The 16,078-nt window shown below is 40.9% G+C and overlaps 1 protein-coding gene across 1 annotated transcript in view; it reads right to left on the bottom strand.

The window, feature by feature from the left end:
* Positions 1–306: 306 nt before the first annotated feature.
* Positions 307–16,078, bottom strand: part of xylt1 (xylosyltransferase I) — a 106,373-nt gene continuing 90,601 nt past the window's right edge. The window contains exons 11-12 of the mRNA XM_030741706.1: positions 7,218–7,551; positions 307–3,451 (exon numbers count right to left, since the gene is read on the bottom strand). Of these exons, the coding sequence (XP_030597566.1) occupies positions 3,129–3,451; positions 7,218–7,551 (657 nt within the window). The 3' untranslated portion in view covers positions 307–3,128. The remainder of the gene's footprint in view (positions 3,452–7,217; positions 7,552–16,078) is intronic.

The raw sequence follows: 16,078 nt of genomic DNA, 5'->3' as shown, positions 1-16,078 counted from the left end.
GCAGCTTGAAATCACGTTGATTTGTCTGCCTCATTTGTGAACACTAGTATTCCGATATACACTGTTAAAGCTGTTTAAATAAACATTATAATAAAGTTAAACCTTAACAACCCCTTTAAGTCAATAACAATATAAAGTCCTCATATTTCCAGTGAAACAGACCTGAGCTGCAAAAGTACTCTGTTTAATAAGCAACAACAGAGTAACAGTGGAAACATGCTTCAGCGGCCTGATGTTATCAGCCACCAAATTCTCCGCAGCGTACATCACTGCTGCAGCACAGAGCCACGAGCTGGTTTTCCATAGAGTTTTATTTCCAAAAAGCAGTCGGAGAAAAGTAAAACAAGCGAGTCAAGTACAACAAAACAAATCCCTGAAAGGGAAGAAGTAAAAGCTGATAATGACAGAAGGCCTGATGATATATACAACAGCAGACATCATTTTGGTGTTGCAGTGCCAATGAATCAATTGACAGACTCATGGTTTTCTTCACACAAGTTCAAAACAAACGGCAAAATGAGGATTTTCTTTAAATGGACAGAGAAGGTTCTAAAAGTCAGCTAAGGCACACAGAGCCTCCCCGGAAAGAAATAAAAATAAAATAATAAAAAAAACAAACAAACAAAAAAAAAAAAACAACGGGGAAACGTCAGTCAGAGAAATTTGTGCAACAGTTGCTCAACAATACATTCCAGCAAGAACAACAACAATCTGGCATGTGATTTTTCTCTGAGAGGCAAATAGGACAAGGTTGTTGTCACAGCTGTCCAAAACACTGAAACAGGTTATGTACTTTGATCAATAAACACCATCAATTCACTATTTGTGTCCAATTACTGACACTTTCAATGTCATTTTACCACATCTGTATTTACATGTACAATACCTCTTAAACATTATTTCAATACAAAATACCTATGTACATCCTCTTCATTTGTTAATAATTTTGTTACAAAATAGGACTTTCACATTTAGTTACATTTAATTATTTCACTTTTTCCAAAACGGTCATTGAGCTTACATCATAATATGTATTGTGTGATGTAATTCTACAGAGCATGGTGGCACTAGAAGTAGGAAACAAAGCTGTCCTTTACAACCTAACCCCAGAAACAATGTAGATTTGAGAGGGAAGGAGAGATAGCAGTTATAATACACACATCTGACAGAGACGCAAGGTGAACTTGACATTAATGAGCAGTAATGTCAGTTAATTAGCCTGTTTGAAACCACTCATTTAGCTCATGTGATGACTAAACAATGTTGACAATCGCAGATTGAAAACCTAATTGGCTTCAGAGGAAACTTATTTCAAGGTAAAACAAACATGTGACCACACCTCTTGTTCAGGATGTGTCGCGGTACAGTGCTACACTTAATGTGATTATCTGGTCTCAAATGTCCAGAGATTGTCTTGATGACAGAAAAAAAAAAAATACTTCAAATGTAAATAGGGTTGGAAAGGTGACACAGACCCAATCTAATAAATTATGCACTCCTTAGTCAAGAGATACAATATGATATTCACTTGAAATTGTACATTATTGTCACAGCATGAAGATTACTACCACTCAAACCATTCTGCAACTGACAGGAACCATAAAACACCAAAAAGCACAATTTCTCCTTCAAACCAGACGCTGTCCGGCGCGGTCGCCAGTGAAGGCTTCTTTTGTTCAGCTTTTCCTCTTTTTTTTTTCTTTTTTTTTTGCTGAGGTTGTTAGGCAGCTGACCTCTTACCTCACAGGTCAGAGTGGCTTTCTCTTGTGATGCACTTGGCAAACAGCCATGTAAGAAACCAAGACAAGAAGATCTATTCAGACAGGACAACACTGACTAACACAGAGGTGCGGGCCATAAAAAGGTACAATATAAGTTTGGGGTGTTGGCCTTTGTAAATAAAGGCGGCTTTCTTTACAAAAAAATATTTATCAAGCTGCCAAGGCAGCGTTGCAGTTATTTAGTCACTGACTAAAGATATCAGTATTTATATAAACTTATAAATAAATAGCGACTCATGGACCTCCCCACACCGCCCTCCATTCACACCATTTTTGAGACTTAGTGTATAATTATGTACAACATAAAGTGGTGTTCAAATAACTGGAATAAAGAAAATAAAAGGCGACACATAAAACAAGGACAATATGTTTAAGGTTAATGTGACATAGTTTTGTTTCAAGTTTGAGGCAAGTTGGTTCAAAAATAAAATTCCAGCTCGAAAGGACAGTCTTCTCTCTCTCTGTCCTCTGGGTGTTTCTTTGTTTTGTTTTGTTTTTTAAAGTCTACGCTATGTAAATGTTAAAAGAGTCATGACAAAAGAGGCATTTTTTAACACTAAAACGTCTACATCGAATTTCTATTAGAAGCCCAAACTTCCAATTATTCTGAGAAAGTCTTCGTATTTGTTTTCTTCTTTTTTTGCATTTTTTGCAACAAAATGTGACCGATGAAGAGGTTCAGCCAAGCCACAGAAGTTCCACAATCTAATCAGGCACTGATACGAACTAAGTTTTGAACTGAAGCATCTCAGAGGTTTGGCTAGTGTGAAATTCACTCTTACCGAATGTATATTAAATAATAAAATAATCTGTTAAACTGTTTGGGGATAATGTGAACACTCACATTTTGTGTCATTTTGTGGGTGCTGACATAAACTCTAAGTAGGCACATTTAATTCAGTACCCAGCTATCTCCTCGTGTATGTCTTAATACTAAGGCCTTATCGCAGCAGAACCTGGTCTGCCAGCGGTGTTGATAGTCCACACTCGTGTGACCCACGTGCCCTGTGCACGGCGTTAAAAGCTGACTTCATAATTCACTCAGCAGCCAAATAAATGCTTGAAAATTGCAATGTTTGATCACAGTAAAACTCAGCCATGAGAAGAAAAATAAATACACAAAGAAACTGAAATAGCAAAGCCAGCATAATCCCCTAAAAAAGGAATACTATGGGAGGAAATCATTCCTCCTCGCTTTCTGTCCCCCAAAAATCCACTTTTATTTTTGCTTTCTACATTTTCCAGGAGAGATGAAGAACACTCACCCCTCTGCCACCTTCAACAAACCCCTCAAATAAATAAAGATAAACAGTGCCATGACCTCCTGTCCAGCTGGAGGCCTCGCTGCTACCTGATGCGACCATTGGCACGGGGCGCTCCCAGCTGACATTTGGGGTCTGGGCTCAGGGAGCTCCACGGGCTCTTGGGGCACGCCTGCATGACAGGACAGGCTGTAGGGCCCACGGCACAGACGTCAGCTGCCACCCACAACTCTCCCACCAGGCTGTCTATCCAACGCTCGAGTTCAGGGCCAGTCAGGGCCGCGTTCCTCTTCGCCTGCTCCACGGAGCTCAGGCTGACAGGGATGTTGAGCACCGGGTTGAGGCCATGGAAACTCTGCTCCATGTAGCTATTCTTAGCCGGCCCACTGTGGAGCTTCAGAGTGTCCTCTGGAGGATTGTGGGAAGCAAGAAAGAGAGCAGAGAAAGAAGTTATAGACAGCGAGTGAAAAAGTTGGTAGTCAGTGGTCAAAAATTGAGATTGGATGGCAGAAAGGGGGGGAAAAGTTGGGAGATCAGTGAACATGGAGCAAAAAGGGGAGGAAGGAAAAAAGAGACATACAATATCAAAGAAATGAACGTGACCTCCTTTCTCATTATCTTAAAAGTGTAAATCGGAGTCTTGGATTGATTTTTGTAACTGGACTCCCTAAATCCTCCTTTGATGTGGTTTGTTAGGCTACTGCAGAGCTGGCTTTCTGAAAACAGTAAGAAATATTCAAGACATGAAGTCATTCTTTCTTCTCATGGCGGTCATGCTCTGAAAGAAGATGGTAAACATAGACAGAAATTCTCCTTAAAGCACTCCCTCCGCCTTGAGCTCCAGTGAAGCTTTAAATTCCTCACTGGCCCTCTAACTGGGGTGCTAGCCATCCCTTCTAAGTGTGGCTGTGGAACACAAGCTTCCTCTCATCCACATGTTAGCCGACTTCAGCACTTTTTGCACGCTGGCGAAACAAAGATGCAGTCACACATGGCAATGCTCAACCGATGCCGGCTAGCTCTGTGGTAGCAGTGTGTCGGCGTGAAGTCGTGCATCTGTGTAGAGTTTTTGTATATGCTTGTGTCTGCTGCTCTCTTTGCACGTGGAAGGCCACATCATAAAGTTTTACTGGCACTTCATGTAGGAGGCGAAACCTGATGCCAGCAATGGCAATAAATTATAGGTGGAGTCATGAAATAGCTACAAACCAAAGCACACATTACAACACACAACAAGTAATGCTGACACAAGATTATTACATAACAACTATAAAGTTGACGTAAAGACCAAAGTTATTAACTTAGTGAGACTAATAATTTACATTGTAAATTTGTAAAACATATGGATGCAATTCAACTTGACTTTATGTCAGCCATTTCTGGTGCTGTATGAATTAAAGGCACAAGCCTGGATCCAAATGCAAGCCAAAGTGGTGCCCCAACACTCAGTCTAACTAATAACTGTTATTTTAATGCAGTGACAGCAGGTACTTTTTGCCATTTACAGCATACTGGTACACTCTGCTTGTTTCTTTGATGTAATCAAAGAAACAAGCAGACACATATTGTATCAAAAGAAATAAGAATGTAAGTGAAGTGACTCAAAAATGTTGGCTAAACAAAAATCTTTATATTAATCTTTAGTGTGCTAAAAATACAGTAAAAGTCACAATAAGCTATTGGTCCTGCCACCAAGTATGGCTATAGCAGAAAAAATACAGTAGCCTTTATTTGTTATTTCGATCTAACAACAATTCTTCACGTAACCAGTCAGCTTGCATATTTTGCTCGTTACAAACAGCATCTCTAAAATCTACTTTTATTTGTCTGTAATTTTGATCGGTAACACAGCTTCATTTAGAATGGATTCTTAAGGCTATTTTACAATGTTATTCCATTCATCCATGCATCCTCTTCCACTGATCCTTTATCAGGGTGGGGGGGCTGGAGCCTATCTCAGCTGTCATAGGGCGAGAAGACAGGGTACACCCTGTACAGGTCACCAGGCTGTCATAGGGCCAACACAGAGAGACAGACAATTAACCTAACCCCACTAACTGCATGTCTTTGGACTGTGGGAGAAAACCCACACAGACACGGAGAGAACATACTTTTTAGCTTAGAATTTCTGTAAATGAACATCCGAAATTATTTACTACTACTTAATGTATTATAACAGAGGTTACAGTATGTAACTGTAGTGAAACGCTTTGTTTTGGAAAAACAAAAAGCAGAGTTTTTTTATCCATACATCAATAGGAAGCATAACTGCACTGACTTAAAATAACATATCACACTTGCAGCCGATGTAGCCAGAGAGAGTGAGGTCAAATAAAAAAGTTGTAACTTTGTGTGTGTGTTTATCACTTACAAAGCTCAGAGAAGTGATTAAACTGTGAAAGATGTGAAAAGCTGTCGTTTCAGCTCTCATGTGACTTTCTGTCACGGTCCCTGGCTCTTAGATCCAGGATTTGAGCTTCTCTGGACTTTATGGGATATTTAGCTTTGTATTGTTTATCTTTGTCAAGTTACACGTCAAGTTACTTCCTGCTTTACTGTGATGGTCTTTCGTTTCTTGAGTTTGGGTTTAAGTCTACTTCCCCTCTCCTGTCATTAGTGATCAGTGTCAGCTGTGCTTCCACCTGGTTGCCTTTTCCTTGCCATCCCGTGTGTATTTATCATCTCAGTTTCCCTTGTCGCGTTCTCCCTCCTGTTGTGTGCTTCTTGCGCGGTGAGTTTTTTGCTCTCTGGTTTGTAACCCTGGCTTCAGCCCAGGACAGTTTAATTCTGCTTGTTGTTTGTTTTTTGTGAAGACTCCAGCAATAAAGCTGTTTGCAGTCCTGCATTGGGGTCCTAACCCTGCCTGCCACACAGCAGCATTATGACACTTTCAAAGCAAACTGGCTGCTTATGAATTACAACACTGCAGTCTTGCCCCTTATCCATGCTGACTGATTGATTTAATTGTGTCACTGTTTTTGGAGGGCTAAGTGCACTGTTGTTTAACACTCTGTTTAGTATGTATGAGCAGCTCGCTGGGTTATTAGGGTTGACTTGATGACAAATAACCGGGGTCTGCAGAGGCCCAGAGGCTTGATTAGAAAGGGCATCGCTGCAAATGCAAGGCTGTGTGCATTTGTGTGTGTTTGCCTGTGCAGACGTTTTGAAACACCTACATCAGCAATCACTTCTTTTCAACGTGACACAGCGTTGATGTAAAGCCAAAATAAAACACAAAAAATTTAAACTCAATATAAAATTGATCCCATTCAGTCCTTTGAATTACTGGAAGCAGCTGATTTTTATCAAAATGATCTCATCCTTTTTGGTTGAGTATTTTTCACTTTGTTTGAGCCAAAACCATGGAGTCCATCTCAGCAAATTAGCTAATTTTAGTGCCAGCTTATATCAGCTGATATCTAAGCTTTCACCCATCCGCTTGGCAAGTCTCACGTAAGGGTGCCCTATTAACCTTTAATCTGCCTATGGTTGCTCTGCATGTGCAAGTCACTTCCACATCAGCTCCTGCTTTCATACTTTGTATGACTTAATCAGTGTCACATCTATTATGATTGATGCCTGCTCTGTTTTGTATGGAGATGTTTCTGGTCTCTTCACCTCCGGCTTTCCATGGAAGCACAAATTAGTGCAAGGAGGTCCCACAAAAGAGCCGCACTCCTGACTTAAATAAGACTTTTAGGGCTTTTTAAGACTTGGTATGTCGACTGTTAAATGTTCAGCACAGAGCAACTACAGACGTCCTTTGAAATGTAAAGGACCAAAAGTATGACAGTATAATGATACAAAACCCACAAAATACACCACAAAATTACTACCCAAGTCTTGTCTATGACACAGTGTCACAAAGACTCAATATTATATGCATCACAAACTGTGCTGCTCTATTGAACTGCACTTTCAGGGTCCATACAGTAATTGCAGAGCCTCCACTAAACTCTACGAGCAGAGAAATGTTTGACATTTAGAATAACACCCTCTGTACTTTTGTTTTGATGAATGGTCATCTTTGGTTGAGGAATAAGTTTAGTAAACCTACTTCTGCAGATAATACAACCAAAAGTAATTTTCTGTTATGCTAAAGCTGAAACAAATGGAAGCGCTTCTTGCAAATGAGCCTCATTTCTACCGGAGATGACCTGAGTCTCTTTCTCACCTTGTCGTATGGGCTGGTGTTTGTTATAAGCCAAAGGAGCAATAAGGAAGCGCATCTCCGCTACAGGACTCCAGTGGTGCAGGATGCGGACGCTCCACACGCCAGGTCTCAGAGGCTGGTTGAGCGGTGGGCGATAGTGGGTAAACTCGGCGCTGGCGTCGATCAGGATGTCATAGGTGGCTGCGATGACGTTGGTAGGGTCGATCCACACGACTGTGACGGTGACGTTCGGCCCTTTGATCCACTTCTGCATGCCCACTGCCTCATCCATGGGACCCATTAGGCCGCCGAAGTTTCTGAACAAACGTTCTTTGGCATCCCACTCTGTACCAATCTGACAGAGGAGAGAAAGAATAGGCAAGTGAGAGAGTGATAGACAGGGGGTAAGAATGGAGACAAAGAAAGAGACAACAGCAAAAAGCACAGAAGCTGATGATGTAGCATCTCACTCTTACAACCGAAAAGTGTTCCTCATTATTAAACTTACAATGTCAGAGCTTTTCATTCAAATACCTGTCTCCTATCACAGAATAAAATAACACAGTTGTGACTGGGCCTATGCTCTACTGATGAAATCAATGCAGTATATTTATATATTTGATTCACAATGAACTGGGTGTCTAGAGAAACATTCAGAAAAAATGTATTAAGTTATTGCAAATGCAAACCGAACATTTCCTGCTGCTGCAACACATTAAAAACATTTAAGCGGGGGAAAAAATATTCATTATTCATAAAAATGCATAAGGCAACAACCATTTTCATCTTTTCTGGACAGTTTGAAATATTGCGAGGAGTAATGTTCTGGCGTGAGGATGTACACCACCAACCTCTCAGTGAGGTAACCAACTCCATTCACTGTGCCTGTGTTGTTCCAGAGTCATGCCATGACATCACAGTTGCTCACAGAATGATGAGTAAAAGGCTAATTATTGTCTGAGTCATTAATTTGTTTTTGTAAGACATTTTGTTTTGAAGATCTCTGAATTCTGTAACCTCACTCAACCACATTTTGTCATGGTCCTCCAGTCCTCCTGGCTGACTCACTCAGTTTTCCTCTCTAGCTTTCTCTCCCTCTCCTGCTCTCTCCGTGGGTGTGACTGTGGGTGTGTCAACCACACCTTGTGTTCCAGGGGTGGGTCTTCCTCCTTCCAGCTTCGTGCACCTGGGATGAGTTATGAGATCAGTGGCTCCCTATTTAAGCTGGAGGAAGGCACCCATTCAATGAAATGATTGTTGCTCTGACAATAGTTAGTGGAACTGGCTCTTCTGAATCTGCATGTTTGTCTGCTTGTGTTCTGTGATCTCTACTGAACTTCTGTTCCCTTTTGCACAGGTGACCCAGAGCTCGTGTTTGTGAGGAACCTGAGGGAGAAAATCCTGGTGAGGAGTTGTGTGGAGAATCAGCTTTTATTGGACCAGTTTTCATTGTAGCCCTCAAACCTCCTTACCTACTTGCATTATTCCGTTGAGAATACATTTTTGTTGTTTCATCACTGTAAATAAACGCACTGAACTTCATTCTGCGAGTCTGCACTTTGAGTTCAATTACACAGTTATGACACCTTTGCTGTTACAACCAGTAAATGGAGCTGTCTACTAATCAAGTAGGAGTGACATCTGCCCCAAATGATCATTGGGGGGGTCATCTTCAGTAAGTATTTTTCATCAAAAAGAACCGCACTTCAGCCCAACTCTCAACACAGCTGTTATATAATATCATAATCTGCAAAAGCTGACATGTCTGATTGTTCTGGCCTGCACCTTTAAGTAAATTTGTCCAGTTTTGCTAGTATGACTGACTGTATGAGGCTAGGGCATGCTGACAAAGATATCCCCAAGGGGTTAAAATCAAATGTATTCATGTTTCACACATTTCACAAGAAGGAATCAGAAGGCAGTAAACACTAAAACCAGTGTGAACAGTATTTGTCTTAAACAGAAACTACAGCCGAGAAGATTAAAACCCAAAATAAGTAGGAAAAAACCTCAAACAGAGGAAGACGCTGATTATATGCAGAGACAGGGAACCGCAGCATTTTGACAGGGAAAAAAAAAGTGTCTTGGGAGAAGAGCTCAATAAAAACGAGGTTCCACAAAGATGGAGAAAGCTGCATTCTTGTGTCAATTCTGAGATAAATAGTAGCAGTAAGTCAAACATATCTTTGGTGAATTAGAAGACATACAGTGCCTCTGGCTGCAGAAGCAGCCAGCCTGCAAAACACTGGAGGACTGCCAATGGAACAATAAGCCACTTTAAGATTATAATGTCCTCTAAGCTTACATAATTAACATTTAGAGTACACATGTTTGCAGGTTATTGGTTATGTCTTTCTAACTTATGCTTTGCCAAAAGTCCCGCTACAAAGACATATAAATTGAAATTAAATATAGCGAAGAAAAAAAAAAAAAAAAAAAAGAGATCCAGAGGGAGGACAAACAAATCACAACAACAGGAAGGGTACACGAGTACAGCTAATTGCCTTTAATATCTTTGTTGTGGTCAACTTAAGGGAAGTGATCTGTTTGTCCGGGATTGCATGCGTGAATTGTAGAGATTGCAAAACTGCACGGTACGCTAAATTAACAGCATGGAGCGATTAAGACTGATGAGGGAGACAGAGTGATAGAGAGGGAGGCAACACACACACACACACACACACACACACACACACACACACACACACACACACACAAACACACACGCGCGCACACACACACACACACGTGCTCTGACAGTAAAAGATGTCTGGGGTGTTGGCAGAAATGTGAGAGGGATGGCGGCTTTAAGAAGCGCTCATCCTTACAATGGTAGCTGATTAACACAGCCTCACCCAGCCAGACGATCAATGGCTGACTGGAATTGACTCTGTATTAGGTCCTCTGAGAACTGAGATTGCCATGTACAGTATAAATAGACACTACTTGCATAAATGAGACACAGAGAACCAGTGTGTGTCTTGGCCATCAATTAAAGACACCTCACTTTCCTCTCAATTATTGGACTGACCTCTGCCATATCTGCCCCTTAAATTACTAATCAGCTCTCTTTTCCTGTAGCTCATCACTTCATTCAAGGCTGATTCGCTAACACACACTAACACTCATATAGTTAGCAACACTCTCCTTCAAAGCCCCAGAAAGAAGTGAAAGGGAGCAACGACAGAGCGATCTCACCATTTTCCACTAGCGGAGAGCTTGCAGGTTGGCTGTTTAAACTTAAGAGCTGTAAGAGGAAGACTCTGACAATGTTTACATGTTGTGGCTTGGGGGAAGCCTTCGAAACTTGCTTCTGGTTCTTGTACTTTATTCGGCAACAAGAATCAACTAAGCACAATATAAATTATACACGGCTGCATTCCAAGTTGCACTTTTTGAAAACAGTTTCAGGCCAGACGAGTGGGCAGTCTCCCTTCTCGACTCCACAGGCTTTTTTTCTCTCTGCACCAACACACACACATACAGTACATAGACATAGGTTAATAAGATGCACATGCAACTTGCCTGACTGGCTGTTGGCCTCTTGACCGAAGTTCAGGGTCTATCCTGGTTACAGCAGAAATACTGGACCAGTGGCAACTTTTTTCCACAAAAGTGTATAAAACATTAAAACTATTGAGATGTAAGTTTAATAAATACCAACCACAAAAACATTTTTGCAGACCAGACACACTCTCCTGGAAGACCAAATATACCCTACCACACCACAAAAACTACTCAAGAATACACAAAAAGGGTTCAAGGCCTCAATCCAGCCTTCAAACTCTCCAGATATTAATCCAGTAGAACATCAGTTGGATGCGCCGGAACATGGCAGATCCTCTGCCAACATCCCGGGGCCAGACACCACATTACAAGCCAGAACTACTTAACATTAGGCTGGTTTTAATGTTGTGACTGATTGGTGTATAAACTGATCTGTTGTGTATTTATGCAGAAGACTTGAGGTCTTTACGGAAAGACATGGCAGTGTTTCAACAAAAGCAAATGTTTTATTCTTTCCACAGACTAACATATTGCTTTCCTGCTGATGAAGTTCAAGGTATGTCTGTAGATAATGAAAGCAGAAGCAGAAAACTCTTCCTTCCAGTATGAAAATAGGTCAAACAGGGATTAACTTCCTGCCCACTTGAGCCTTTAGCTTACGATGACCTCCACACTCAACCTGTCCCTTGGTGCTCCTACCCTATAAGCTTTGGCTTAAGACCAACACTCAATCAAGACATTTGACCGCTAACCAAGTCGAAGACTCGCAACTTTCTTTCGCTTATAGCTGTATTTAGAAGAACATGCTTAGGTGGAACAAATGCTGATCTGGCAACCTCAGTGTGACTCTACCCCCTTTGTCCAATCACTACATTTCTCTACCAGCCTGGCAGTCTGTTCACTCACACTTTCCACGTAATTGGACCATTTATTCAGATTTTCCATTCTTAACCAGCAATTACTAACAGCTTCTGCTAAGTTTGAAATATTTAGCCATCATTTATCCTCTGCTGTTGACCTGACAAACGAAAAGAAAAACTCCTCATAATAAACTGGATATCATCATCACACTTATTACTTTTCTCCAAATTCATTGTTCATGGCTATTACCTATATTACTTGTTTCATGCTCTGCTCAATTCTGTGCCTGACTTAATAGAACACATAAAACACTCCTATCTGATAATCCAGCTATATTCCATTTCTTCTGTGTGACCCAGTGACCCTTCAAACCTTTTCCCCATGTCATCAGCTAGTCGGCGCCTACAGTCTGACACTTCCATTAAATAAGTCTGGTCAGTTTTATCAAGCAAGGTCATGGACAGTCCCACTCTGCATCTGGCCCTGCTTAAAAACATAGGGCATAAATGCCCCTCGAGGCTTCATTCTCAGGCTTATTAGGGGCACGTTTTGGAGGGGTAATCAAACACAGGTGTTTACCAGCAGCACCAGAGGGCTCCCCTGGGGCACATATTACACTACTGAAGCAAGATGGATGGATGCTAATAAACATACACAGTGGAGCAATGAGTGAGAATGGAGGAGAGAAGAGCCAGGAGTGCAAGAGAAAACAAGACAATTTCTGTTATAAAAGGCACAAATTGAAGTTATTTCTGGACATGTAATGCAGACCTAAACTTTTCTAGACATTATCCAAAAAAAGAAAAATGTAAACATTGCACATAGTGGAATCGGACAATAAATAATCTTTCTGTGTGATGTCTGATTGCACCAATTTGTGCTGCAGTGAGAATAGTCCAGCTAACCGTCCAGTGGATTTACAGGACGTTACAGTATTTTTAATGTTTCATGCGTGAAAAAAGACTGAGTGAGTTGTATGAGGAACACCAAAATGGGCTTCAAAGAATAGCTGAAGATTTAGCTGAAATGGCTAATAAGTGTAAATACCAAAATGCCTATAAGATGTTATATTAGACATTTTGGTATCTTATTTTTTGTTAGCAGTCTGTTCAGGGCTGTTAAAGTCACGTTATCTGAGCATCTGTCTTTAAACTACCCATCCATCGTGTTCTGCTTATCTAACTCAGGGTTGTAGGGTGACTGAAGCCTAAGCCAGCTGTCACAAGGATAAAGGCAAGTCGTCAGTCTATCACAGGACTGAGAGACAATTATTAACACTCACATTCACACCTACTGCCAATTTAAAATCACCAATTAACCTAACCCCTGCATGTCCCTGGGAAGATGCTGGAGTACCTGAAGAGATCCAAGGCAAGCATGGGGAAAACATGCAAACTTCACAGAGTAAGGCCCCAGCCGGCTGATGGCTTCAAACCCTTCTTGTTGTGAGACAACAGTGCTAACCACCACACCGCTTTATTTAATGTGCAAGCAAAAACTAACAAGAGCCATCACCTATGAGGATAGCCTCCCACAAATCCAATCAAATCAAAACAATTTTCAGCAAGTACGAGAGCATGTAAGCTGTAAGAGATTGATATTCTGTGATTATCTTTAACACTTCTACAAATACTTTTTGTTAACCACATCCTAGAGCAGACAAAAAATTTCCGTGATAAATAAATAAGAGAAAGTACACGTTGCACGCTTGTACAAGGGTGTATACTACATAATGTCTTTCTATTTATACAATCTATAACAATAAGCCAGACATAATGCATGCTTAATCTCATCATATTAGACTCATGTGTGTACAGAAATATTACTACATAATGCATCCATACTGCAAAATATGCTGATATCAATGCATCGCTATAATCATAAGGAAACCATGTACAAAACATAATGCAACCATGTTGTTTACATTTGAGCAATAATGCTGAGCAGTAGGGATGGCTTTAATATTGCTCAATGGTGAGTCAAATCCTGTACTATTTATGATCCCTGACCAACATGATAGACAGTGCTCAGCCAATCAGAAGTTGGTTTCATAGGCTAATCAAATGGCTGCAGCCTAGAATTGATGTTACTATAAACAGACTGGCTCTTTACCTAGAAATTTCAGATTCCCCAGTTTCTCACTATCTATCTACTGCCAGCTGGTCAGTTACTAGATATAGAGAATCCCCATTTTCTCCATTTCAGTCAATGACCGTCAAGTTGGTATAGCCAATCACACAGCACAATATAATCACATGATTAGGCTGAGAAAAGGCATATATTATCATAGCATTAGCAGCCTGAAATCCTCCATGCTGATTACGCTCCACTTCAGATAAATACAGCCAAAGTGTACAAAGGGTACTAAACATCCAGGAATATGACTATCATACTGCATATCTTTGAAGAGTAAAGAACACATGCCAAATTTCACGGCTCTATTTCTTGTGGTTTTGGATTCTATAGACAGGAAATGTAAAACTTGACAGACAGATTCTGGGATGGACAGACGGATGGATGTATGACTATCGTATTGCAAATCTTTGAAGGGTAAAGAACACATATGCTGAATTTCCCAGCTCTATTCCTTGTGGTGTCATGGTCCTGGGCTGTGTGCCCAGCGTTTTGTACTTTAGTTCTTTAAGGTTCTGTTTTCAATGAGTTCTGTTATGTTCCTAGTTTGTTTTGGTTTTGATTATCCATCATAATTTCCTGTCCTTTTAGTTGTTTTTGTTTACATATTGATTTCTGGTTGCCCAGTGTTTTGTGTGAAGTCTGCGTGGGTATCATGTTCGTGTTACTTCCTGTTTTATTTTGATAGTTTTCTGGTCCCTGTGTGTTGTCTTCTGTTTTGCTTTCCCTGTGTCGTTAGTGTGATTAGGTTCACCTGTGTTCCCGGCTGTTGTCACTCCTCGTTACCTCGCGTGTGTATATATTGTCGGTGTCTGGTTTAGTTCTCTGTCTTTATGTCATCATTATCGTGTTTCCCCCGCTGTGGGCCTCTCTGTCTGAGCCCTGTGTTCCTGAGTTTCGGCAATAAAGCTGTGCATTTTGAGTTTATATCTGTGTCCAGAGCCCTGCATTGGGGTCCTCATCCTGTCTGCCACACAGTGGTACATGACATGTGGTTTCAGAGTTCATTGACTGAAAAGGTATAAACTCACGGACAGACGCCCGAACGGAAAGACTGATGATAAGGAGTGCATTCAAAATGTCTGAAAATGCATAAACTATGTCAGAACCATTTTGATTACACTCGTTTTCATTTTTCATGTTGAACTCAATTACACTAAAAAATAACAGCAGTGTGTTATTATGTATCTGCCATGTATGTCTACATAAATCTTCTATACTGTGGTGGAATGAGGACAAAATCTTCTGTTAAAGTCAGTCATGCTGCTATAGGATTTATCCAGCACAGCGTAATATGCCTCTCAATGTCAAGTATGACTTGAAGTGAAATACTGGTTTTAAATGTGCAGGTTTTAAGTGGTCCTATTCTAAACTGCTGTAAAAAGACCTATAAAGGCAGCAACAGAGATGTGGAAATAGCTTTCTTTCTTTATATCTGAAGGAGGACAAGGAACCCATTGTTAAGCCAACCATATGGTTTATCTAGCAAACTCCAGTATACAGCTTTAGTATAATGGTCCATATCTACAAATTTGACAAGAACGCACCGAGCTACTGCTGCTCTGCTGTGCTGTCATTTTCTGCTTGCATTCTGAATGACAGATAGACAAACTGACTGACTGACAGCCACTACACAGTGCCAGACAGAGAATGTTTTCTCGGGCTGAGCATTCAGATAAAAGCCACAGCTCACATCACTTCTCTGTCACTCACGGTTTCATAGGCTAGACAGACAAACAGGGTTCAGCAAGAGGGGGCCACGTGGTGGCTGGGTGTCTGGATCCCTTTGTGTTCACTCCAAGACCACTGGAAAAGGTCGGACATGGTCAAGGTGTATCCAGGTGTACAAGTGTTGTGCTTAGGCGCAAACAAATTTATTCACAAATTTGTTGACATTTCTGCTTCCTGCAAAGCCGCGCACGATAAAAGCAGGGAAAAAGGTCAATTTGCATTCACTCAGTTAATTTTGTCCTTTTTAAAAAGACACTCTGTGGCTGTCACATCACAGCCGAGTGGCTATATCCTAAACAGGCGTTGTGGTAAACAGAAACACACATTAACATAACAAGACAATCAAGGGAGGCATTCCAGTGTGAAGGTGAGAAGACGTTCTATTAGGAAACAACAAATAAGCAGCACATGAAGCACTCATCCCTGTAAACTGGGATGAATTCAATCGATTTACATTTTACAAGGCCATTACAGGCACCGGTTTAATTGTTTGGAGATGCGCTGCTATGAGTCTTGGCAAGGGCAATATATGAGGTCACCATGGCAATGAGCTGTATATCTCACCTCTAATTATATGCTGAAGAGCGTGTTTTTACTGTGTGGTGCTCAGAGTTTTAATGGAACTCAATTTCTGATGCAGGCAGTGGCTG

Source organism: Archocentrus centrarchus, chromosome 1, assembly GCF_007364275.1.
Source record: "Archocentrus centrarchus isolate MPI-CPG fArcCen1 chromosome 1, fArcCen1, whole genome shotgun sequence".
NCBI classification, from domain to species: domain Eukaryota; kingdom Metazoa; phylum Chordata; class Actinopteri; order Cichliformes; family Cichlidae; genus Archocentrus; species Archocentrus centrarchus.
Note: the sequence above shows the minus strand (reverse complement) of the source record. Positions and strands in the feature narration are given on the sequence as shown.